This window comes from Carassius auratus, chromosome 32, assembly GCF_003368295.1.
Source record: "Carassius auratus strain Wakin chromosome 32, ASM336829v1, whole genome shotgun sequence".
Classification (NCBI taxonomy): Eukaryota; Metazoa; Chordata; class Actinopteri; order Cypriniformes; family Cyprinidae; genus Carassius; species Carassius auratus.
In genome coordinates this window covers 29205281-29232086 of record NC_039274.1, presented here as the reverse complement: position 1 = coordinate 29232086, position 26806 = coordinate 29205281, and the positions used below count along the sequence as shown (strand labels likewise).

At 40.0% G+C, this 26806-nt stretch overlaps 1 protein-coding gene across 15 annotated transcripts in view; it reads left to right on the top strand.

Annotated features, from left to right (window-relative positions):
• The window catches only part of sox6 (SRY-box transcription factor 6), a 145345-nt gene that overhangs the window by 66401 nt on the left and 52138 nt on the right, over positions 1–26806 (top strand). For 14 of the 15 annotated variants that reach the window (XM_026216285.1, XM_026216290.1, XM_026216289.1 and 11 more), the window contains 3 exons: positions 6691–6780; positions 17113–17285; positions 18972–19040. In XM_026216285.1, coding sequence (XP_026072070.1) covers positions 6691–6780; positions 17113–17285; positions 18972–19040 — 332 coding nt within the window. The remainder of the gene's footprint in view (positions 1–6690; positions 6781–17112; positions 17286–18971; positions 19041–26806) is intronic. The other variant, XM_026216280.1, reaches the window with a different exon arrangement.

Genomic DNA, 26806 nt, shown 5'->3' with positions numbered 1-26806 from the left:
ACTGACACATCTCAAGGAGCCGAAGTCTCTTCACACATGCATGCCAATGGGTGCATTTGCATATTAAAGCACAGAAATTATTTAACCGAAGCAAAAAAAAAAACGGGGCTTGTGGAAATGATCGAGGTTATTAAAACTGTTGACAGGGAAAGAAGGTAATTGGCAGAAAATGAGGGAAACGCTACTGTTTTACAGTGTTGTGCGCGTGTGCGTGCATGTTTTCTCTGTGTCGTGATTTTTATGTTTTTTTTTTTAATCCGACTCTTCTTCATAGCTGTTAGCATTGTGCGCCATCGCCTGGGTGTGTAACCTATTACGTTTAGATTGCTCCCTTGCAATTAGTGCCCTTTTTGTCCTCACTTCAATAACGGCGTGATTATGGAGACTTCAGAAGCATTCGCTGCCGCCGCCGCCCCAGCTAACAGCTGTTGTCTCTGGAACTAACGACTGGAACCACAAAACATGTTTTCTTATGCCGTTTCACTTTCCTGTCTGCCTCTTGTAATTATTATACTCTTATTTTGTGTGATGATCCAGTCTTGTTTTAGTGGCTCTGTGATTAAGACATTCAGAAGATTTTCCCTCAGTGTTTTGTGCATGCTTGCGTTCGTGTGCGTGTGTGCATAGCTTGTGACTCCAGTTTGTTTTTCGAAGGAAATGGAAGGAAATAGGAAGAGAAAGAGTGCGTTTTTGGTTTTCTATTAGCTCCAGCATCTCTATTGTAAGAAACAAATCCAGTGCAAGAGAAGCCTTGAAATGTGATTTTAGAGGGGGGGGGGGGGTCACTGTTTTTCCAGTGGGAGCCAAGGAGAATGCCTGGAATAACTTGTTTTCCCCTTTAAATTGCCCAAAACTCTCGATATTCTCTTGACCTTGCCTGCTTGACTACTTCTCTTTTTGGTTCAAGCCTTTTCTCTCATAACATTTTTTAGAAATGAGAGTGCTTAGAGGATAATTATTAACCAAACTGGGACACTTGCAGTGAGAGCGCCCTTCAACCTGGGTGGCTTCAAGTGTAACCGTAATACATCTTTCTCGCTTGGGCCTTCTTCCTCTTTCCTTCTCTCTCTCTCTCTCTCTCTCTCTCTATCTATCTTTCTGTTCAGACTGGGAACGGTTCCTCTGGTTTCTCCATCATTATAGGGTGTGTTCAGAAGAAAGCCTGGGAAATGTATATCGTCATTGTCAGTTGATCATTGATTTGGTAATTGCCATTTTTCCCAGAGGAGCGGGCCGCTCATGTGCTGGAACGAAGTGGGGAGGTTTGTCTACTTTCTCTGAGACTCTGAACACAAAAGTGAAGTTTTTTTTTAGGTGTATTAAGACTAAAAAGCATAATTTACTGTAGCTACACCGCATTAAAAGTCAGATTAAGGATGCAGTGTTCGGTGGACAATTGACAATAGAGAGCACAGGGACAATAGGGCAGTTGACTGAGGACAGCTGTAATGATGTGAAGTGTGTTGTGAAGTGGAGTGTTTCAGGAGAGAGTCTCTCTCTCTCTCTCTCTCTCTCTCTCTCATTTCTCAAGTGTAAGGATTGATTGGGGGAAGAGCAGCTTCCTGTGGTGGGGATTACAGAGGCAGTGTGAGACCTGGGGGTGCTGGCAGATGTTCTGGCTGTCTGCCACAGGGCAGGACTCGTCGGGATGGGGGTACACCCTCTCTGCTCAGCACAACTGTAACTTTAGGGGCATGAACCAGCTCCGTCTCAAATACACAGCCATGGAGGTCATTAATGACAGTGGCTGAAGTAGGTTTCTACATAACTACATTACATTCATTTCGCTTGAATGTTTGAGGCAGCTGGACTAGAGAAATTAAAGTGAATCTTAACCCACTTTCTATACTTTAAAGTTAACATGATTTGCATTGCCCATCTATGGACAAAAAATTTCAGCGTTTATTCATTTGTATAATTGTATAACATTACAAAGTAAAATGTTGGTGTGAGCAGCATGCATTAATGTTTTTTTATTTTTTTATTATTATTATATGTATTTTATTTTAATAAACAAATTGAGATTTATGAGCACTGCTTCTCTTCCTTTTCATCTGTTTAAGACCATCAGCGTAATCTTGTCAGTGGATCCTTGCTGTAGGTGTTTTAATTGAGCTGCTTTGTGGAGAAGAGCAAGATATCTAAGGCAGCAAACCGATTTGTCAAGATCAGTTTGTAGATGAGTGCTTAAATACTCAGGGGCCAGGTGCACTGTAGGTGCACAATCAATGGTTGATCCATTAGTATGTCAAGGAGACACTGGAAGGTAGTTATATCACTTCATATGCCTGTTCCTGCACTGAGATCAGTAAGTCTCTCCGACTTTAAACTGTAGGGGCTTTGGCTTTATCAGGCCAGAAAACATGTGACATGTTATTTTGTTTCTGCCCCAATGTGCTTCCCTCTAATCCTGGTGTTTTGACAGCGATGGTCTCCCGAGTGTGCAGATGGGTGACACTAAGTCAACTCCCAGTTTGAGACACAAGTCTTTCTGTTTCTCTCTCTTCATTGTCTTTTCTTCTCGTCTTAGAATTAGTTCCCACAAGGTTTTAGATCAGTGGGTCGTCATCCCAAAAGTCCCCTCCTCAGTGTCCGTGCTATTCCATATCAGTGGGACAGGCAAGGGGTCCGATGTGGCAGGGGCTAAGCTCTCTGTTGAGATGGAGGAACCTTGGGAAAATGCGAAAAGGATACAGATAAGGGCTATTGTTTTCATTCCAATCTGTGCTGAATTGGTTTCCCTCGAGCCACACCACGCTTTCTCCGAGAGGAGGAGAAGAGGGCATGAGGAGATTTTTGGGGCCCTTGTGGGATAATGACAATAAAAGTCAGTGCTTGCTTTATTTATATGCTCATTCTAGGCCTCTGACAGGCCTTTCCAGACAAGTACAAATCTTTTCCATGCTTCCTCCTCAGTTTTCAGAGTCTATAAATGTCAGACTGTCTCTGAACTCTTTGTATTTTGAAATCCGAATGCAAATTTGGGAAGGAAATGTACCTTGTTCAGTGGGTTGTGCTGTGAAGTAGCAGCAGCGCTGAGAGATGAATGAATGTGGCTGAAGCTTTGTTTGATTTTTTAAAATGAATGGTCCACTTTTGTTTCTTTACATCGGTAATATGTTAGTATGACGCTTAAGTATTATCCAGATGTTAAGCAGTGTTTCCATTGGCATTAGTGCTCTCTCTCTGGAGAAGATGGAATGCAACTTGGGAAATCGTGCAAAAATATCCCTTTATTATTAATCTAAATTCCTTTCAAGTTTTCTAGCTTTATAAGGGTACTTTGAAAAAAACCAGACGTCTGTCTCATTAACCACTTGTTTTCCTAAAGTATCCTCACATGAAAATGCAGGAAGAGCCATATAATCTCAAACTTTAGTGGACAGGTTGTTTTCTGTGTCCGTTATCCACGAATGCTGGACATTCCTCACCTCTCTCAGGTAAGAATGTGTGGAGAACAGCTTCGGCACATTCCAGCTGAACTGTGTGTGTGTGTGTGTGTGTGTGTGTGTAGGAGTGAGGGAGCGGCCACTCTCAAGGGAGGCAGAGTGGAGCAGAATGGGAGCTGGCACCGCATTATCTCCAACAGTTGGTGCATTCCTTAATGATCAAGTGCTGGAGAAGCATCTGTGCACTGCTCTCTCTGTGTGTGTGTTTGTGTGTGTGTGTGTGTGTGTGTGTGTGTGTAAGACACACAGGAGGAATATAGGAAAAGTCTTCCCTAAAACCTTTTTACCCCCCAGGACAGGTCCACCACTGCCCTGTGCCATAAAAGGAAGGTTCTTTTTCCAGCTCTTTTTTCAGCCTGAAGGAAATCATTTACTGTTATACTGTTATTTATTGTTATACATATATATATGCTGGGATGTGTGTTGTGTGTATGTGGTTATCATCTGAGGAGAGGAGAGACCGCAATCACACACACATAAAACACAGGGTCAAAACATCTCACAAGGTCAAGGAAACAAACTGTGAGTCCTGGATTGGGAAAGTCAGTGAACTAGAAATAATGTTAAAACAACCCAAATGGAGGTGTCCTGTCTTTCTTTCAGAATTGGAGGAAATAGAGAATCAAAGAAAATTTGACCTCTGCTTGATGTGACCTTGTACTGTATTAACACATTGTCTGTCACCTTAGACCAGTGATCCTCAAATCTGGCTCACGAAATCCACTTTCCTGCTGAGTTTAGCTCCAACCCTAATCAAACACACCTACCTGTGAGTTTCTAATGATCCTGAAGACATTGATTAGCAAACTCAGGTGTGTTTGGTTAGGGTTAGAGCTAAACTCTGTATATATGCTGTATATATACGCTGTATATATACAGAGTTATGGCATGAAACTCTAGATGGCACAGTCCGATAGGTCTAACACAATCTGACCTAATGACATCATTCTCACATGGCAAAGCTGATTGGTTCTCTCCTGTATTGGTAGCCAATGAGCTCAACATTCAAATATATGACTAGTGTTTGCTATAGCAGTTGCAGCTTGTTTCAGAAACCCTTCACCTTCCCCAGCTCCACCTGTATAGATCTGCTACGAGGTGATTCATGTATGCTATATGGTGGTTATTTCATATATGTTATATTTGCAGCAGCAATATTTCTTACATTCTCACAGCAGCATGTTGTGGATGTATTGGCAGTAGCAAGTCTCTCAAGCTGTTCCTGTGCGTAGATGTTCAAGTTTATTATTATTATTATTTTTATTTTTTTGGTTGTTGACATTTTATGTTTGGTAATTAAAACATTTTCTTCCCAATTTAACCTTTATACATTACCTTTTAAAGGTTAGGGTCAGTACAATTTATTTACTGTATTTGTTTTTTAAGAAATTACATTTATTTAACAGAATGTGTTAATTGTTCAAAGACTGGCAGTAAATACTTTTTTACGTTGCTACAAAAAAGGGCTTCCATACATATGTGAACAACAAATTGTATGCCATTAGATGAAGATCACATCGCACCAAATTCATGAGTGTGATGATATCACTCGCTGGGAATGTTTTATGGTCTAGAGTACCTCAAGATACTGTATGACTACAGTACACACAGACACAAAGCACGCAGAACAGAATAGCCGAAGTCATTCCCATTCTCATGAATTGTGCCCTTTCGTTTGGCAAAGTGTGTTCACAAATGATCCATTGTTTTCACGAGCGGTTTATCTATGTCTTACGGTGCCGGAGGGCCACCAGCAGCATGCAAGAATGTCTGCTTTAGCCCCGTGCCCTTTAGCCTTTCACTGAGGGAACAAACTCTACTCTTCCTGTCCTTGATGTCATCAAGTGGCAACATGAGACCCACAGTCCCTCTGCTCAGAGTTCACGGCTTGTAAAAAGAGCTCCTCGGCTTGGAGAAGGTAGAGATCTGATCTTGATATATTAATATCCTTTCTCACTTTAAACTGTGACTTTTGTACACTTCACATGCTTCCTCTTCTTTCTGTCTACTGCATTTGAATGGGTGTTTCTCCGTCCTGTGTGCACATGTGTGTGAGTGTGTTTGTGCAATGGGAACAGGCTGACCCAGGCTGCGAGCTTCAGGCTCTTGCTGGTGAGCAGTGTGTTCTTTATCAACAACCCCAGGGCCGCGGCTCTGCAGATTCCAGCCATTCCTCCACCTGATTCATTGTCTGCCAGACAAATGTTAATTGTTTTCATGATTGCCGGCTGTGCAGGGCCAGTCAAGCAGGCCCATCTCATTCCCTCTACCTTCCTCTTTATTGTCTTTCTTTTTGCGGTATCTCTTTCTTATAACTGTTTCAGCCTCTCCAGCTGAACTTCAACAGTCCAGGGGTCACGTCTCACATTATCCACATAAATGTGTGTACGTCTTTGTGTTTCTCACTGTATGTGCATGATTGAGAAATTAAGAAACCCCATAACTGCCCTTTTAATATAAAACAAACAACTAGTATCTTTTATAAAGAAGATCTTTTCACACGTGTAGGTGGAAACAGACTCACCTTGACATGTTCACTGAATGTAGTTGACCTAACTTGGAAATACTGCATTAGAGCGTTTCATTCAGTTACAAACCTCACTGTGTTTATTCTTTTCGAAACTGAAACATTTTTATGACCTTTTTAGACATCACCTCTTATGCTCGTAATGAACTAAGCTGACACACTTTTCTACTGTAATGCACTCAGCTACTGATCTCAATAGAAATTCACTTTATTACCATGGTCCAGCTGTTAGAACACACATTTTACAGTTTACTGTGGCTGTTGAAAGACAGATGTGTTACATTCACTTTCCTGAAAAGCAGGCGGAATTTCTTTCTTTCTGTTTGCTCGACACGTCTTTTAAATGGGAACGATTTTTTTTCCTTTTTTCTTTGTCTTTGAGGCCTCTTTTCTCTATGAGCACAAATTGTTTTTTTGCTCAAGGTTTGTGGGTCATACTCAAAGCTATGGATTTCAGAGATACAGAGGATTTCAATGCACACTGTTGTATAAAGTCCTCTTTACTGCAGTCGTCTTTATTATGGGGTTTCACTCAAACTATGTTTGAGGTAATTCTCTTTTCATAGCTAATGTGTGTTTTAGATGGCATTTTTTAAATAAAGTAGTGCTTTATAAATTGAATCAGTATTTATACCGTACGTCCATAAATCTACTATGCCTCAAGTCTGGATTTTATGCATTCAGTTTAATTCTAAGATGTCACCTCTGTTTCAGAATCCTCTTGCATGGACAAACTCCTTTCTAAAGACTGGAAAGAGAAGATGGAGCGACTTAACACAGACGAGCTGTTGGGAGAAATTAAAGGTAAGAGGCCTGACTCTCTTAAAAATATGTTTCCATCAAATTAAGACTAAAATGTGGTCCATGTGCCAGAACATGGCCGAAAAGTCACTATTTTTCTTCAGAATGACTGTTATATGAGTGTGATGCACATTATGCCATTATTTGTTATGTAGATCCTGGAATGGAAATTAGACATGCAATCCTATGTATTCAAGTGAAATGCATTTCTATAATGTTTGAAAACACTTTCAGAGGAAAGGTAGGCTTACTATGAACAGAGAAAAGGGGAGAAGAATGCATACTGTATTGGTTGACAGTTCGGCCCACATGGGATTTTCTTTTTTGCATGAGCAGGTCTTAGCACTGGATGTTACAGAGACATGTTTATGTAGCAGTAGACAGCACTGCACCGGCTCTCTGATAACGCACTAGTTCTGCCTGGCTCCAGCCACACTCTCCTCCCTCTTCCCTTTCTCTAGCACACTAGTGTTTGTTGTCCATTCCTGCTGACACCAATCCACCCCATCAGAGCTTTACGTTGACTCTTATTTTACAACCACGTGTTTTGATAACTGGATGAGATACAGGTGTCATAGCAGTCAGAATATTCAATGTTATAGCATTAGTATGTCAGGGCACTTTTAATGGAATAAGACGTTTAGGAGGCAGTTAAAAGTGGCGTTTGGATTGCAAGGGTAATAACACTGGAGAGAAGTGTTATTGTTTTTTAGTTTTTTTTTCCTTGCTTAATGGTTCCCCTTTCCGTCCCTGCGCTATTTAGAATTATAAATAACATTTGTCCTTGGTTTTAATTATTGGATTAGACTTGCTCTCTGCGGCGTGTTGGGTGGAGGAGGGGTCGAGTTGAAGGGGAAGGGGCGAGGGGGAGAGAACAGGGGGAAAAGAAACAGTCGTACATTCTAATAAGTGCATTCATCTGCAATAACCTTAATGAACCCCCAAATGTAAATCACATCTCAGTAAACCAGATTCATTGTATCTGTCCCTGTTATGTGGCACCGTAGATCAAAGTGCAGTGGGAAAAAAATGGCGAGGAAAGATCTAGCCTTTTGAAAGGAGATCTTTTTAAATTACTGGGTATTTTTCTGTTGGATAAATGGCCTTGGGTGAGGTCATGGTTAAAAGGTAGAAACAGGTAGAAGGGGTTGATAAAACCCCACCAGTGGCCTCCATCGCGATTTCCAGCGAAGCTGTGGGTGACTGTAGAGAAACAGACCGACTTACTTTTCATATCATACCGACAGCCTAAGGTTTCTAATTAGCCTGCCATTTCATATGACTGTAGACATTTCAAAGGCCTGCTTTGTGCTCCCCCTCACAAAATGTCTCTCTCTGTGTTTGAAGTTGGCCTGATGTAAATACGGGCAATTAAAAAGGAAGCTCAGGGTTGGAGACACACAAGGTCTGCTTAATTAATACACAAACAAAGGAACCAAGCTGGAAAAGAGAAAACACACACAACTTATGATTAAGATCTAAAGTGTTATGATAAATCAGAAGAGCACATTAATAGTCAGGTTAAAAAATCAATACAAAGGCCACACGTTCCTCTAGCTCGAAATTAATGGGGGAGAGCGCTGGATAAAAGATGGCACTGGGATGAAAAGGAAGCTATTGCCTGTTTTGCCTTGCTGTTTTTCCTCTCACATTTGAACCGTTGGCATTGTGCATTCTACCCACAGTTCTTTGTGCCATTGTCGCCGCACTACAAAAACCTGCCTTTGATCTTTGTTCGATAAATAAATCGACTAGGAATGGCTGCCCGCGCTGAACTGTATGTCTGAATAAAATGAAGTTTCTCGCTGCTTTTGAAATCTCTGCAGGTGTTCTTTAAAGCCTTTACACATTTCTCACCTTGTAAACCTGTCGAGACACTACGCTGTGGTAAAAAGCAGAGTTTAGATCTGAAAAAAGTAACCCTTGCTCTAGGGAATGACGAACAATAGCGGAGAGAGATAGAGAGAGTGGGGAAAAAAGCTGGAACTCAGAGAACACTTAGACCTGTTTTCTAAAACGCCGCGACACGTCCAGACCTGCCCAACTCTGTTGCACAAAACAAGTAAACAATATCATCACACCAGATCAGTTTTTGGGTCTGGATCTGTTTGTGTGTGACAAGTTCAGTTATAGTTGTTGTTGACGTTTCTTACGTTTCAGGTGGTTTTATTGTATCAGGCTATTTACTGCATGAATGTGAGAGGCAGGCCAGATCGTTTTTAAGCGCTCTTAAGTGTTGCAGAATCCCATGTTGACATCGGCAGCGGTAGTGGGTACAGGGTGTAAAGGGGAGTCAGCTATGGATCACTTTCCACCCACCGCCACTGGAGTGGTGTGTTTGCTTTCATACCTGAGCTCAGCTGTCAATCAGGAGGAACGGCGAAGAGAGAGATGAGATCTCTGAAACAAAACCACAAAGCAGGAGAAGCAGGATGTCTGGAGGACGTCCAAACCACAGCAGTGCCTGCTCGATTGTCAGAGAGAGAGAGAGAGAGAGAGAGAGGTAGAAATATATCAACAAATACAGCATTATCAGATATATGCCAGAGAGCGTTAATCACCCAATTTAATGCAAAAAGGTGCAGCTGGTGCAATTAAGATGTCCATTCTTGAATGTGTATTAGAAGCTTTGATTCACTTCAGCTACATTTAATTTGTTCATCCAATTTAAGACATCGGCACCCCTGCACCCTTGTTTCATTATTTGATGTACCATATGCTGGAAACCTCCAAAAATATTTCGAATGAATATCCTGGTGGGGATTTTAAGTTGGCTCTGTCATTTTAATGAATTTCGGTAGTGAATCAGAGGTCTATACTTCTGCCGCCGAGATGTTTTGTTTTCATTGCCTTGAACGTTCAGGTCTCCCTGACTGTTTGAAAAAACGTGACAAAATGACGGGAAATCAAACTGTACTCGCAAGAAAAGGACAGAAATCTCAGCATTGTGCAAGCGCATGAAGAAGGTGACTAGAAAGGGGTCCCTCACTCTTTGCCCGATCAATTTCTGAGTGGTTGTGGAGAGAAAGTCCTGTGGCTGGTAGATAAGTAAAAGCTTTTGTGATTTCGATGCGACTCATACCTGGCTTAGGCGCTCTTGGACAGAGAGTGGAGTGTTTAGTTGTACAGAGCGCCGATTGTTCCAGCAGCTGGATTTATAAACATTCAATTTAACGTTAGCTTTATTCTTAATGGCTCCATTAAAGGCAGACAACCCATGCTAGTGTCGATACATTTTGTGATTTTTTTTTTTGTCATTGTGAGACACTTTTTTATGCATTGCTGTTCCATAAAAAAAAAAAAAAATGAAGCATTATACATTAAGGTAAAAATTTATTATTATTTTGAATAAAAAGCGTCAAAACTAGGGCTTTTAAAAAATTTATAATGCTGTTTACACATTTATTCAATTTACAGTTTCATTTGGTTCTGTGGGATTTCTATAAAAGAATCATAGTTCCTCATAGATACAGTAGGAATTATTTTTATATGAATTACAGTTATGTATTTTTAAATTTCTAGTATTATATAAATTCACCTTAATCGTCTTAATTATTATATAAATACATCTTATCAATCATATTATTTTTGTACATTATAATAATAATTCAAAATATGAATAAAACATATTTTAACAATTAAATTATAATATAAACAATTATGCTCAGTACGTTTATTGCACTTTCACAAATGTGTTAAATAATTCTAGACCAGTTACAACTATTTATTTATTTATTATTATTTGTTTTATTTGATTTGAAACAGTGGGTGGAGAAAAGGACAGAGCATTTTATTAAATATTTATTAAACATACAAAATAAAAGAAAACTAAGAGAGGTTCCAAAAAACACAGAACAAATATGTGTTTAATTGTAATTTAATTATGTTGTTCCATTTATAATTTTAGCACAAATATGTCAACAAAATAATTGAGGCAAAACAAAACACATTTCTGCCAGCTTCCCGATATATGATCTATGCCAGATCCATGACTCCTTTTAGGCATTGTTCCTGACTGAGAGAGAGGAAACCTTCTCCTCCACCCATCACAGCATCTGAAATATTCCTCCATCTCCCCCATCCTCTAGCAGCACGCTCTGCATTTTTCTCTCAATAGTCAAACTGTTTGCCCTTATGTACTCAAGTGAAATATGAGCCACTGTAAATTATTATTCTTTGGGCCACATTTGCAAGATGAATGCGGGGAAAGCTGTGCTCCGTTTCTCTCCTAATGAATTGAGGAATTTAGCTTGTGGTGTTTGGCTGTAGAAAGGAACACCTTGTTTGCTGCCTCTCCTCACATGGTGTTATTGAAAGTGCTTGTGAACAGGAGCGCGTTGAGGGGAAGACAGCCTTCGAAGCAGCCCGGCACACACACACACACACACACACTGTTCAGACCTGAGGAAAATCACTTCACTGAACCACAGGGCATGCATTTAAGCTTTCCTGCTAGGCAAATATTTTCATCTATTAAGAAGATTCACAATGTCCTGTACTGTTGCAAGCTCTAGTTCTGGGCTACATAGGTGGTGAAACCCAATAATGCGATTATTCACAAATTAGAAACATCTTTGTGTGATGTCTGCCACTAGCAAGCACTGGTTTAATTCAGGAGAGCGGCTGTTTAGCAGAGAGTGGGTCACAGAGCTAATGTTCTGCTCACGGCCGTGTAATGCTGTTTAAGAGCTTGCAGGGCCATGCCCGTGCCGCTTTAGCGCATGTCCCGCTGGATTTTCAACTACAGTACAGTCTCCGGACGCTGTCTCCTCTCCTCTCCTCCCCAAGCCCCAGGGTCCTAAGGGGATGTTCATTGCTAGTAATGAAGTCTTTCTGCACAGGCACACACTCATGAGAACAGGTTAAGCCTTTGAGTGATTGTTGAGTCTAATCAAGGCTTTTATTCTCTCTAATGAGAATAATAATAAAACAGGAAGAGGTCAAGGCATCTAAGTGAGTGATGAATGGGCGATTTTAAAAGTGTGTGTTCAAGGTCGACTTCATTCTCAGCGGTGACCTCGGTGCCGATCAAATATAGAAGGAACACTGAAATGCACACCAGGAGCTCGCTGTCCTGCATCTGTCTGTCTCTGTGTGTGTGTGTGTGTGTTTCTCTTATGTGGTCAGGTTGAGCTGTTATCTTGGCAGGACTCTTTAATGAAGAGGATTGTGTGATACTGAGGATGTTGGGAGAAGAGCAGGGCTCTTGCATTATCTTAATTACACTTGTGAGCATCGCTGCTGTCGTCATTAGATTATTAGTCGGCATTAAAGTGCCCCATGAACGTCAAGAACATGAAGTGTGTCTCTGTTTAAGAGCCTCTCTGTTGACTTTTGGTGTCAATCAAGTGTTTTTGAGATGGGAGGGGGAAAAATCCTTGTTGAGAGTGTGTACTGAGATGTAATGGAGTGTGTTTTCATTTACTTTGCATACTTCGAGTACATTCCGTATTCTGCCATCTCTCTCTTCCTCTCTCTCTCTCTCTCTCTCTCTCTCTCTCTCTCTCTCTCTCTCACACACACACACACACACACACACACACTTAGTTGTCAGAATAGATTTAAGTACTGTGTTTTATTTGCCAAAAATATAAGGGGTGTGAATTTGTATTAAGTCTCGACTATAATTTTTTTTTTTTTTAATTATTAAAAAAATTTAATAAAACAATTACTGAGTATGTTGTACAAGAAAATACTATATTGGGCTTTCTACTTCAAAATTTCACATTTCAATCAATGTTTTACTTGCATTTCTTTGTTATTATTTGTGAAATGTAAAATAGTTTCAAAGCTTTTTTTTTCCCTGTGTATACTTGCTAACATGCAAAGCTAATTATATTTGAATGTTCATGGTGCTGTATCCAGTTTGGCACTAGAGAATATTAAGGACAAGACGTCCGCCCTCTCTTTATAGCCTGGACAAGAGCTGTAAATTAGCATTATGGTAATTTTTAATGCAGTATTGAAAGGTTTTTTTGAGTTGATGATTTGAGCTGCCATATGCTTACATGTGCTAGCAGGTCCTGGTGCATGCTAGTTAATGAAGTTTTATTGGCAGGATCAGCAGGGTTTCGATCATTGCGTGGGGCAGCAAGCCAGGTAACAGCTGCTGGTCATACGGCCTCAGTTCAGGGGAAAGGGAAACGATTTTATTAATGCCATATTAGTCAAAATTATGCTTTTTAATTTTTAATTATTATTATTATATGAATAAAAATTATAAATTATTATTAGTATTAAATTATGTATACATTTTATATGTCATATTGATATATTATTTTTCCTTTTTTTTTTTTTTTTTTTTTACAAATTACATGTAATTATTTATTCGTGATATAAAGTTTTTATCTTTTTATGAATTTTCTTTTATGAAAAAACTTTGAGGTCATTGCCAAAAAGTTGTTTCATTCCTTTTTATTCAGCATTAACTCTCTTATTTGGTATTGACAACAAACAAATTATTCACATAAAATAACCGTCAGAGTGACTGTTGTTGGCTTTTGTGTTTTTTTTTTGGGACGGATGAGGGAATATACCTTTCCACAGCCCCGAGCTGCCAGACATGTCAGGCACGCCAGCTATGCGCAGTTCTCGTCCGGACCCGGTTTGGGCACAATCGCTGCTTTTAGAGCCCTCTTAATTTACTTAGGATTGTCTCGCAGCATTTTGAAGCATCCACAAAAGCCAACTGATGGAGAGACAAAGAAATTCCAGTATTCGGACATTAGGGAGGGAAAAAAGTAATTTAGATTTAGCCATAATGGTTCAGCTGTCCTAACCAAAAGAAGAGAAAAGAATAGAGTCTTTCCCTCTTTCGCCCCCTTTCATTTTTCTTCCTAGTGTGTGCCTGGATCTTTTATCTCTCTTATTCACTTGGGACTCTTCAAAGTAACAAGCTGCCCTCTCTTCCCTTGGTGCTGGACTTGGAACTCAAATTAGAGCCTGCTTGATTAGAGGGGAAAGGGGGGCTGGGTTGGCCTGGGGTGGCAGAATGGCTGTTGGACAGAAAAAATCGCACCCTTACAAAGTATCTTTTATCTGCTGGCCCCTCTCTTTGACAGCCCCCTCCCTCACTCATTCATTGCAGTCGCAGTTGTTTCTCTCCGGTATTCGAGTTGGGCATTGTGGGAAATGTCATCCAATATGGTTTGTGACATTGAAGGGAGAGGAAGGTAAATGTTCTGTTGACGTCGTCTCTCACATATTCTCCCTCATTATTTCTGTTTCCTCCTCGGCCAAAGGTCCTGAGTGGAATCTTATGTCCTGTAGATGAATTAGACAAACCTAACCTGCTCTCATTATTTAGCATCTCCTGGCCAGACCATGTCAAGTCAGAATGAGAATGCAATGAGACACCTTTACAAGAGCAGCCAGACTCACTGCTGTTAAGAGCAATGCAATCTGCACCACTGCTCTCTTTGTCAGTGCTCTGCAGACAGATACAGGCCGAGCTTCCCCCTGCCAATAAAACTTTTATCTGCTTTTAAAAGGGATCTATAATTTAACGCAAAAGGAATTCAATTTTAAATACCAAAACAAGACTACTAAAATAGACTATTCTCATTTAATTCTCACAATTGACTTTTATTCATTTAAGTAAATAAATAACTGCATGTACAGTATATTTATGTGTTCATTTATTTTATATGGATACATATTTCAGAGATTAAAACTGTACATTATTTCTATAATATCTTTGCAAATATTTCTCATATTTGATATTTATCTATTATTTTATTTTATTTGAATTTGTTAGTAATTTTTTTATGTATTTATTTGTTATTGTTTATATTTATTTATGTATTATTTGTGTTTTATTTGATTATACTACGCTATTAGACATGTACAGTATATGTATATATATAAGTATATGCGTGTGTGTGTGTGTGTGTGTGTTTATATATATATATATATATATATATATATATATATATATATATATGTGTGTGTGTGTGTGTGTGTGTGTGTGTGTGTGTGTGTGTGTGTGTGTGTGTGTATATATATATGCTTCAAAAAAGCATATATATACAAAAATATAATTTTTTTTTATACTAATTATATAATTATTATATTATTATATACAAATAAAAGCTAGCTTATATAGTATAATAATAAAAAATAAATAAAGCATATAAAGCAATAAATATAACCATCTTTTTTTACACAATGCCTTGCATAATATTATAAAATGTCAGATTGTTTATTGCTCTAGACAAGATATTGTTTGGTATTATAGTGCACTTATTTCTAAAACATTCAACTTTCCATAATGCGCTGAGAAGTTACTGCTATAGTCGGAAAACAATGAGATAGAACTAGAACAGGGAAGAAATCTGAGGAGGGGAATCAGGAGTGAGAGAGAAGCGGGAAGACATTTTGGTAGCAGGGTGGGGAGTTTGGGGTGAGCTCTGGACAATCGAGCCGGAGACGAAACAATGGAGCCTCTGTTAATATTCTGTTGGTGTTTGTGCAGACCAGCACTCTCCACACAAGAACCGGTGCTGGGCCCTCCGCGGACTGTGGCCCCTCTGTAAAACTTAGCTACTGTAACGTGTGTGTGCTCTGTTACCACTATCTAAAAAACAATAGTTTTACATACAAATATACAGAAAATTATAATCACAGTGTTTAACCGTATGGGAATGTACTCCTGACTGTTGTATAGCAGAATCCAGCACAGCGGATTTTGTGATTGAAATGTGTGACTGAGTTGGAGGTTTGTCCGGAGAGCTCCTGAGTGGGCAGAATTGAGTCCAGATGTTTGCCCCTCAGTAGGATATGAGTCCTGTCCTCCCCCAGAGGCCCCCGAGATACTCTTTTGGGAGGAGGAGCAAGTTATGCTATTTGACATCCAACAGCCCTTCTGACTTTGTGGAGTGTCTCTCCCTTCGACCATTGAGAGATGCTGTGCTGCCCCCATCTCCTTCTGACTCTCTCTCCCTTTCTCTTTTTGAGCGTGCATGGGGGCAGACGTCAGTCCCGACAGCGGCAGCCTCTAAATACTGTCCTTTATGGAACAAGCCAAAGGTTAATAAAATCGGTAGCAAATGTATACATTTTACAGATAAGCCATTCACAACAAGTGTAGTCGGCTGAATAAAAAGTCAATTCAGGCCCATGGAAACCACATCCAGTAGCAGTGAATGGGTGCTATTAAGGTGCCTTTTTTGAGAGGGTGGGTAAATGGAGAATTGCAGGCTCGGCCAGTAAACTGCTCTGAATGAGGGCTGGAGGTTGACAGGCCCTATTAAGACAAACGGCCTTCCTCATCGGAGAGATAAAATAAATCAGGTGTTTAGTCAAATTAAAATAGTTAAACTAGAGCGGGCCCCAGGGAGCACCTTTAGAGAAACTCAAGACAGATGTGGCCAGGGGAGCACAGGAAAACACTCGGGAAGAATTTAACACTGAGCTTGCCGTTAAACAAGCCAGTCGTATTGTTCTCAAGGAGCAGCAGGTTACTGTCCGGAGGCAAGACCACTTAGCATTGATTAGCTAAAGGGACAGCGCGGCCTCATGGGAGGACGTGCAGAATGCACGCACATTGTCTGGTGTGATTACGCTGTTTGATGCGTGCGAGAGAGATAATTAGAGGATACAGAGGTGATGGTGACCCTGTTTGCAGGAGGCACGTCAGCTCCGAGGTGTTTGTGTCTGCTCCTCCCTTAATGAGAATTGAGAGCAGTCATTACATGGCAGCGTCTCCAGTCGTGCAACTGTCGGAACACACACTTGCCCTGTATCGTCTATCGCTAATCTGCCACCTTCACTCATCTTGTGACAGCTCCTCTTATTTAATAGGAACAATTCCATTCCTCACCATCTCTCCTAGAAGCTGCGATCACCAGAAGTGGAAAGAGAGAGCGGGACTTGCGACCTTCGCACTTTTAATGAAGCCTCTCCGTTATCAGATTTGGATGATACCACTCTCGGTTTTGAAGGAGCTACAGTTTCCCTCGCGGACCGCCTTCTGTGGTCTTTAGGAATTCAGGAATGAGACGTAATGTAGCAGTTTGGATGCTCACCATTTGCTAGCTCTGTCCTGTCCTCTCAGGGGGAAAAAAAAACTAGCTGATTCCTTGAGCTTTTCAATTGTGAGCATTTTATTTCTCTGGAGTGCAGATCAGTTAACAAGGCTCTGTTTTCCACCACTTGCTTTGTTTGCTTTTCTGTCTCTTGGATAACCTTTGCCTTCATAGAGACTATATTTAAGAGGTGATATAACAATCTATTTTCTCATGGCTGGGAGAGTGCACATGGTCATGGAGAGAAAACATTTTTTTCTCTCTTTCACCATTTGGTTCCTTGTGTTTGACTACATGTGTTCTGTTTAAGGTACTCCAGAAAGTCTTGCAGAGAAGGAGCAACAGCTCTCCACCATGATCACACAGCTCATCAGCCTTCGAGAGCAACTCCTGGCTACCCATGATGAGCAGAAGAAACTGGCCGCTTCACAGATGGAGAAACAGCGTCAGCAAATGGAGCTGGCACGCCAACAGCAAGAGCAGGTGAGAATGTGCAAACCAGGAATTAGAATGCAATCGGAATTGAGGTAGTGCATTTGGATTGTAAACAAATAGAATAAAAAATAAAAAGAAATTAGACAAATTTTTAACTAGAATTGCAAAATTAGTCAGGACAATATTTGAATTTCAGCGTAAACATTAAAAAAAAAAAAAAAACATTTTGAAATTTCACCTTTAGAAATGTAAATTTAGTTTGTGTCTTTCACCATAGTTAATTTTTTAATTTAATTATCATTTGTGAATCTGTGTGAAAGAACTTTACTTGCATATTTGCAATTCAGTAAATTCCTTTTCTTGCTATCAAGAAACATTAAAATCTCTTACTGGCTTCATATTTTATATGTCCTATAAATCCAGTTGTTGTGTTTAAAGCAAGACTAATGAAGATACTATCAGCCATGCATCACAAATTCTCATTTTGCAGCCTCATTTATCAGAAGAGGCACTTAAAACAAGATTGCTTTTAAATCGGTAATGAGTTCTTCTATTTAATATTTTTATTTAGTTTATGGCTTGATTGGTTCACTCCTTGATAAATCGGGTTCTGTCATCATGAAAACGGAAGCACAGAGTTACGGTTATTGCATAACTCATAAAATACGGAAGCATGTGAATTGGTAGGGAAATTGATCACTATTAGATCAAACTTTGTACGAAAGGCATGTGTAGATCAAGCAAATGAGGCGTACTGAACGCATCAGCAGCTCATGAGCTCTGTTTATGTCGCACAAGATCCATCTGCATCTTCACTATTTTTATAGCGAAACCATAAAATTGCTGTCCATTTATTATGCAGATGAATAGGTGCATATTAATGATGTCTGCATTTACCTGAAATGGATGCACATGCTCTAATTCATCCTGTTTATGTCGCCCGACTCTCCACATTAATATTCAACTTTAAGAGGATTGTATATTCATTGTATGCCCAGCTCATTTTAATTAACACTTATTTTAACAATTTGGTGTTTTGCAAATGTTCCAAAATGCATCCCTTTCCATTAATGACAAACAAAATGGAGGGAGAGGATTGAAGCGAGTGAGAGAGAACGAGAGGGAGGGAGGAAGGGGGGAGACTGAAGTTAGGATGTCATTTAGCCATCCAGACACGACACAGTAATTAACTGTTGACACTAGTGAAGAAGCCAGCACAAATTAATCCTGACACATTTGCAGACGGGTGATATCTTACAGTGAACACTTTGTAATTATATTTGAAAATGAAAATTAAATGACACTTAAACCTAGGCTGTCAGGCTAACTGAGGAGGAGGAACGGGGGGAGTCTGCAGGGGCTGGGAGAAATTGAGAGAGAGGGAGGATGCGATGCGCTTAACGTTGAGAGCCCACCCTTGGGCAGATCCGACCACTCCTAGGTTGCATAAACATGCCAGTCTTTCACCCCACGGTGCATCGCCCCAGCCAGGCCTGGAGCTGGGTATGATACACATTAGCAGTCCTCTGATTACAGTCATTAGGTTCAATTGCTGGACGAGAGATGTTACCCACAAGCTCTGATTGCATTTATTATCTGTCTGCATAAATGCATAGTACAATAACTTGAGTTGCTCTCTCGTAGACTATGATAACGTGCATTCTTAAATGTTTTAGGTTGAAGGTTGAAGGTTTCCAGCGATGTTCAGCTAAACGAATCATTTTGCGTTCGCAGATTGCCAGACAACAGCAGCAACTCCTGCAGCAACAGCACAAAATCAATCTCCTCCAGCAGCAGATCCAGGTCAGTGCTCGACTTTCACATCTTCCTTCCGTCAAAAACCGCTAGTTTGGTTTTACAACTATCATCAATCACATTACAACTGTCACCAGTCAGGATAATTGGCCAATGGTAATTTTGGAAAGGGGCTATAGATGGGTAGATTAATTATCACTCCCTAATTAATGAAGGAAGGAAAAAAACAGAAATGAGAGAAAGCTTAATGACACCAAGTGGTGCCTGTTTGCATGTTTTGTGGAAAAGTGCCCTAAGGGTTTGAGACATGAAAGCCGGTGATAAATGCTTCTGAAATTACACCGTCCCAGCGCGGTGACGTGGCAGCGGCTTTGGAAAAATAACACAAGCACTAGTGTTAGCCCTGTTTCCTATTGTCCGATACTGGAAAAATGACTTCGCGTTCATTTGCTTAAGTCAGATGCAGCCGATGATCCTGTAAACATACCTTGTTGACACGCAAATTGCACAAAACTTGACTTTTGCAAATATTTGCCGCTTTTGCTTTAAGTCAGTTTGCGTGATCTTTCGAAGGTCTCTCTTTATAATTGTGCTCCAAGAATAGGCTCATTGAAAGATTGCTCTTTGCTTAAAAATAATTGAATTGGATTAGTTGCAAAGTACACACTGTGGTCACCCAAATTCGTTTTCTCGCCACAAAGTGGATTGCACTTTTTCCCACTCTCCGTTAAGCAATTATGTGAAATGAAAAAATGGAAAGGAGGGAGAATAAAGAGAATGCTTTCAAGAGCACCATAAATATGTTTGATGTGTGTGAAGAAAGAGGAGGAAAAGATGCAGTGTGAGAAGTGTTTGTAAGTGAGAGAGCCATTGGCTTGTGTGGTATGTGGTGCTCCATCAAGCAAGGTTAGCGGACCACCCAGTCGGAGACGTGGATGTATACAAGCTGGTCAGTGGCTGTGGTCAAGGTCTTTTACACACATCAAACACACATAAAAGCCAAGGGCAATAAGAGCAGCCTGTGCCTGGACATACTTTATTCCTTCTCTTCTTTTTTTCTGCATTCATTGGAAACAGGTACAATGTTCCCCCCTCATCTTTTCTCTTACAGATTCACACCCAATACACCATTATGTCAGCTGGTTTTCTCTCACATTTTACACACTTCTTTACTTCTCAGTCCTCACTTTTCACTCTCTATTTCATGTCTCACATCTTCCTCTGTGTTTGACTTCCACTTCAAAGCCCCTGAGCTTGAGGCCCTCAGAAAGGAATCTAGGCCAGTTTTCTTCTCACTGCTCTACCTATCAATGTGAGGTTAACCATCAGCCTTTCTTTCTCTCTTTGCTTAGATGTGTCAGGTAAAAACAAACCACTGTCTTATTTACACAGCCCGAAGCATGACAGATTTATAGCTCGGCAGTAAAACCTCTTTCAAGTGCACTTCTTCACATGAGAAAGGCCGATCTGTTAAAGGCGCGCACTGTTGAAGAGCCCGCAGAACTAGCCACTGTGCTGCTACTGTGCATGCTATAAATGCTGTTAATCAAAGACCGTCAGTCCTGAAAAAAGTATCACAGTTTTCAAAGAAATATTAAGCAGGACAGCTCTGATCGACATCAGTATAAATAAGAGATATTTATCTTGCATCAAATCAGCATGTTATGATTTCTGAAGGATCGTGCATTTGAAAAATATCTCAACTGTAGTTGAAGGAGCCCTGATCCCACTTTTCTTGTCCAAGCTTATAACATCTGCTGCATTTAATGGCTGTTACACTGTAATCACAGATGTTTATACCAGAACACCGCCAAAAACCGAGACACTAAGAAAGTCAGGCTTATGATGTGTACTACCTTATCATGCGTTTTTATCTTCTCTGACTTTGTTTCCATATAAATCATTACCATTGCCTCCCTATGTGACCCATTTAACTTCCGTCTCAAGAGGCCACAGCTTGTCATAAAGAAGAAGTCGGAAGACAAGAGTAGGATGCAATGGGAAGCGAGAGGAGGTAGCTTGCTAATACAGTTCGCTGGCACTCTGTTTTCATTTGAACTAGCTCAACAGCAAAAAAAATGCCCATTGCTCTTAATATACAACAGCTCTGAGTTAATTAGTACTCCTAACAAGCTCTTCAGCCTTCACGTAGAAGACGTAAAAGTTGAGTGGTAAAACAGCATGCAAGGATTGGGTTTCCCCGCTGTTAGTGTGGAGTATGTGCGTAGTTTAAAGAGCCAGTTTTCCCATCAAAGCACTACTGTTTTGGCTCACATGGTAAGCGCAGTTTTTAGACGTTTATTGATGATGTAACTGATCACATCACTGGATTCTGTAAAAGGGACTGAATGGGGTTCAAATAAAACCAATGGACCTGTAACCCAATACAGCTTTGGCTTGGAAAATCAGTTCTGGTTTTCTCCGGAGTTTGGCACTTTTCTTTGCCCAAATCAAACCACTTTTAAATAGCCCTTCCCTCTGTTTCATTCCATTCTATACAAAGAATTCAGACAGATGAAGAGATTGAGTCTTTGTCTTTTTCGGGAATTACAGTGTCACTTATTTTAAAGATAACAGATGTTTCGATTATAGCATTAGAGGCTTATCCAAACTTCAAGCTCAAGGTTTTACTTCTTATTTATTCCTTTAGCCAAAAGCCTCTTGTTGAGAAATTTCATATGGCATCTAATTCCGTCCAGGGACCGGATTACTGTTGTGTGACTCAAGCACAAACTTAAAAGCGCCATCAGAGATTGAAGGAGAGGCTTAGGAACAATTAAAAACAAATGTCGAAGTAAATCTTGATCTGAAAGAGAAAATGTGTTACTTATGTAAGACAAGTAAAGCCGCACAAATAATGTAGGCCTAAAAGCCACCGCCTCCAACAGGAAGACAAGCCTGTGATGGTTGTTCTTTGAATCGGTATTAATCAAGCCAAGTGATTCGGCTTCCGCTGACCTGTTTACAAAGAGCCAGTCTCCTTGAGAGTTCCACTCACTGTTTTATTCGCCCTCATGCCATTACAGTCAGCTGTAATTGTGGATGGCTTCCTGTAATAAAGGAAAAAAAAGTATGTGAGAAATCTTCATTATCTCAAGTCACTAAAATGAGATTAAATGGAGAGAAAACGGATGCTTTCATTTTCTGTAAATAAATGTATTTTAGCCCATGAAATATAATATAAAAGTAATTTATAAAAAATAATGTTCTGAAAAATATATACTTATAAAAATGACTGATAATGATATTAATATGTGATCAATCACTTCTCAAACACTTCTCTTTTTAAAATTCCTTGTCTTTGCTTTGACTGAGCTCCCCATAATGACGAAATATGTCCGTGCATGTGAAGCTAGAGTACAAAAAGACTTTCTTTGTCCAAGAGGTTGTCAGGAGAAACTTTGTCCTCCAAGCTCATATGTCTCTTACACTTAATACGTATGATTACAGCTGCATGCTCTGTTGAGATTTCAAAGGCCTGTGCATGTGTGCGTGTGTATTAGGTGCTACTGTCTCTTTCTGGACCGTGTTTTGCGACAGCAGCTGTAAATTCCCAGGCTGGACTCAGGGATGATCTGGACTGGGGTGACGGATGATCTCTTGCACAGACTTGGCTTGGCTCCAGGCATTCCTGCACTCTGGGGCTGGTACAATGTGAGCTGAGGTGATGAAGGGAGGAGAACATACAGGTGGAGGCAGGCTCATCTTATTGTAGACACACATGTTCAAGCATCAAGAGAAGAATGATTCCCTCAAAGGTCAGCGTGAACTTTAGAAACTGAGGAGAGGCGAGGTTACGGTGTGTTTGAGGAAAAATTGCCTTTGAGATTAAACAACTCTTTCTCTATGAGAATCCCATTATGACGCTCATATGCTGTCTCTTATATCATAGCAAACCGGGGTTTATTGGCTCAGATCTCATTCTCCTTCCTCAGCGGCTATGAGAGACAGAGAGAGAAAGAGACACTGAGCTCTGTTTGTCAACGGACAGAGATGCTGTTTGTCCATGTAAGGCCATTGTTGTGTCGAGGGTCGCTTCCTGTGTTTTAAAGCAGACCGCCGGCTCAAACACTCTGTCATTGTACAGGCCTGGATCTACTTATCTAACCCCAGGGCTCCGCTTCCTCTTGTTACTCTACTGAGAGAAACCTCCACGTGGCTGTCTTCCGCTGTCCTCCCCCCACTCTTCCTCCCACCCGTCCCCCCTCTCCCCTCTTTCTCCTGCCAGCACCGGCTGGATCACACAGATCTGTTGTTCTTCATCTCTCACCCTCTTCTGGCAAGCGCCACTTCTCATCCACTTTCTCATTCCTAGATGGAATCTGTACACCTTTTCCTGCCCAAGCTGGTTATGGGAGGAATCAGGGAAATTTGGAATAGGTTTGATTAATTTATTTGATGAAATATATTAATCAGAGGAGGGAATTCAAATATATAAACAAATAATAATAACATATATAATAAAAATGCAAAAATATTATGTTATATATTTTATTATATAATATATACAATTATATTTATATTGTCTTTTTTTATAGAATATTATATGTGTGTGTGTGTGTGTGTGTGTGTGCGTGCGTGTGTGTATTCCTGTTCCTGTGGCTCAGTGGTAGAATATTGCGTTAGCAGCGTAAAAGGTTGTGGGTTCAATTCCCAGACAACATGCATACACACAAATGTATAGCCTGAATGCAGTGTAAGTCACTTTAGATAAAAGTGTCTGCTAAATGAATAAATGTACTGTAAATATAAATAGGAGTTTACCTTTAATTGGACAACATATAATATAAAAGAGACTTCAAGCGATAAGAAAGAAAAAAAAACCTGTGTAGAAAGAAAAAAAACCTTTAATGGGTTTAAAAAAATACACATACTTTTTCACATACTTTTTTCAAAACTTTTTCAATATGCTATCATAATGAGGAAAAACAAATTAAATCTTCACATGTTGAGTAGCCGTTCCTTGTCCTTTGGTATTTGAGAGCTTGCAAAAGGGAATGGAACTTTTTTCAGTATGCAGGAATAATGAGAAAAAAATGAATGAAAGGAAGCGCAAGAGAATTTTTGTATGCAGATATTTGTGTTTGAGTTTTTTGTTTTGCATGCACACATTCCAAGCAGGCCTGTTTATCATCTCAATAATCACTCACTCTTACTATGTTGGGTTTTGTACATTCTCTTCAATATCTGCACGCTGACAGATGCCATCTGAAATAATTCGAGCCTTTTTATCATTGTGTATTTATTTCTCAGCTGCTACATTTAAATGGAGATTGTAGATTAAGTCTACATTTTTCAGTTCTGTTTTTCTGAGCACTTTAAGGTCTGCATTCCAGCTCAGTGGCACTATTACAGCTAAAGCAGAAGCTGTTGTCAACATTCACTTCAAAGCAGGAAAGGTTCCCTCACATGTGGTTTTAAATGGTGTGGGGGAGCAGCAGGGAGCCTTTAAGGGTTAACTGATAATAGCTGCATACAGCTCCCAGATTAAAGATTCTTTTTAATTATACACGGCTAACCACCAGCATAGTGAAGCCAGGCAGACTAAAGACGACCTGTGCAGACAACAGACACAATGTGTGAGTGTGTTTGTGTGTGCTGTGAACAGTCTGAGAGGCTGGAAGAAGAGTGTGGGCCTTCAGGATATTCCTTTGTTTCTGTGGATTGATAGACAAATGTCTCTGTGTGTGTGTGTGTGTGTGTGTGTGTGTGTGTGAGAGAGAGAGACTGATCTCTCTCATATGTGTGCCATTTCCCCAGGCCACTGTGAGTTTGCCCTTATAGCCGTGTTTATCAGTGGGAGAGGAGGCAAGACTAAAGAGTTAATCAGATCCAGGTCTCAAACACAAAACACACATTTTCAGCTCTGTTGCCCAGGACGTAAATCATTCTGAATTCTTGTGTAATAGTAGTATTTGATTATAAAGCTTGATGCACACTCAGGAATCTTGACAAGTTTGTGTGAGAGTCTCCACAGGTTGAAAAGCTGTTTTCGTCATCTTTTGGCATTTCAAAGTCCACAAACAGGAATGGAAAAATAATAGCAGTCTGTTCGGAGAAGTTGCATAATGGTGCTCAGGTCTCTCCTCTCACTATTTTGCGGAGCGGTGACAGAATTCAGCGGGGAAGTTGAACAAAAAGAAACCCTGTCAGAACAGAACAGAGCCTCCGAATTAAACACACAGGACTCTGGTCTTTTTCGGAGAGAAGAAAATGTGTCTTTTTTTTTCTTCTTCGAGATATGTTCAGTTCTTTTTTCTTTAGTTTAGCTCCTTTAGAATCGCTTATTAATATGAGGGATCCAGACAATACATGCTTTGTTTTTTTTTATATCAAAATAGATATAAATAGATAGTGTCCTGTTAACATAATTTCTATTTCCCTTTGGCTCAACAGAATCTGTGTTAAGAGAATTGTACACCAGTTTCATCTCCTCTCAGTCATATTACAATAAACATTATTCAGCCGCTGCACATGAAGCTCATTACCATAGCTTTGTTTTTAGCCTAGAGCCCCTTGGTTTGCCTTTTTAATTCAATGAACAACAATTAAATCCAATATTTCATTAGGCTCCCTCAAATGCACCAGGCGCCATATAATGGTGAATAATTCAGCTTGGCTTTTTTAGATAAATATAGGGGTGTCTAATTGAATGAAGATAATGCTCCTAATTTGCCTCTTGTTAGATGGTTTTGGTTGTCTCCCAGCACCCTTGTGATCTCTCATGCTAAAGTCTCATTTATGCGGAGACAGTGCTGATAACACGCTATGCTAAAAAAAAATGTTTCCAATTAGCATTGTCTGCCAGGCAAATGGATTGTAATAAGGAAGGAAATGAGTGTGAGTGTGTGTTTATATCTCTGCGTGCTAATGCCCTTGTCTTTATGATGTGGAGTATGCTAGCTTCTGCATCTACCAGGGTGAGGGCTATAATGGTCTCATCACATCCTCTTGGCTTGGGCCCAGTGCGGCGGAGCCTGAAACGCGCTCATCCTCCATTTAGCGAAGACTGTTAGCTGATGAAGAGCCCAACATGCGAGAGTGGAGATAAAAGAAAGCGGTGACCCGACTCATTAGCCCCCTTTGATTTAATATATTGACACTTGGATACAAATAATTCCATTTAGTGTGCCTGGTTGGAGGGGGTGTGGGGGATCAATTTAATTAGTTATGAAATGTGCCTTCTTGTCATGAAGCAGGAGAAATGCTGACGTTAAATAAAGTCATGTGTGGTTCAAACAATAAAGCTTCTGTAGGGCCGTTTTAAAACTTAATGGCGCGTAAAAATGGGCCTAATAGTTACATCCTCACCAGTGGGCCGTGATGCTTGTGATGTTAAGGTAATGGATGGGCGAAGGTAGAATGCTTAATCACACTTCAAACTGTTTTAGTTTAATTTAATATTAAGAATATAAATAGCATTTCACTCATTTGTGCATTTTTTCAGACTAAAGAATATGTTTCCAGTATGTGGTGGTGAGAGAGCATAACCCAAAGACATACTTGTGTAGTTTATATTTGTGATTACTACAAGTGACTGCTTAGAAAAATCAGACAAACACAAGCTGATTTTAACATTAACTGCATAACATCTCTATGCTTTTTCACAATTAAAAGGAAAGGTCTTGTGGCCTAATTTGGATGGTTCAATATTGGCATAAACCTGTATGACTTTCTTTCTTCTCATTCTCAGAAATAAAGGTACAAAAGCTATCACTGGGGCGGCAACTTTTAAAAAGATACTGTACATGTTTGTACCTAAAGGGTCCATTTCGGTACCTTAAAGGTACACATTAGTACTTAAAGTGTACATA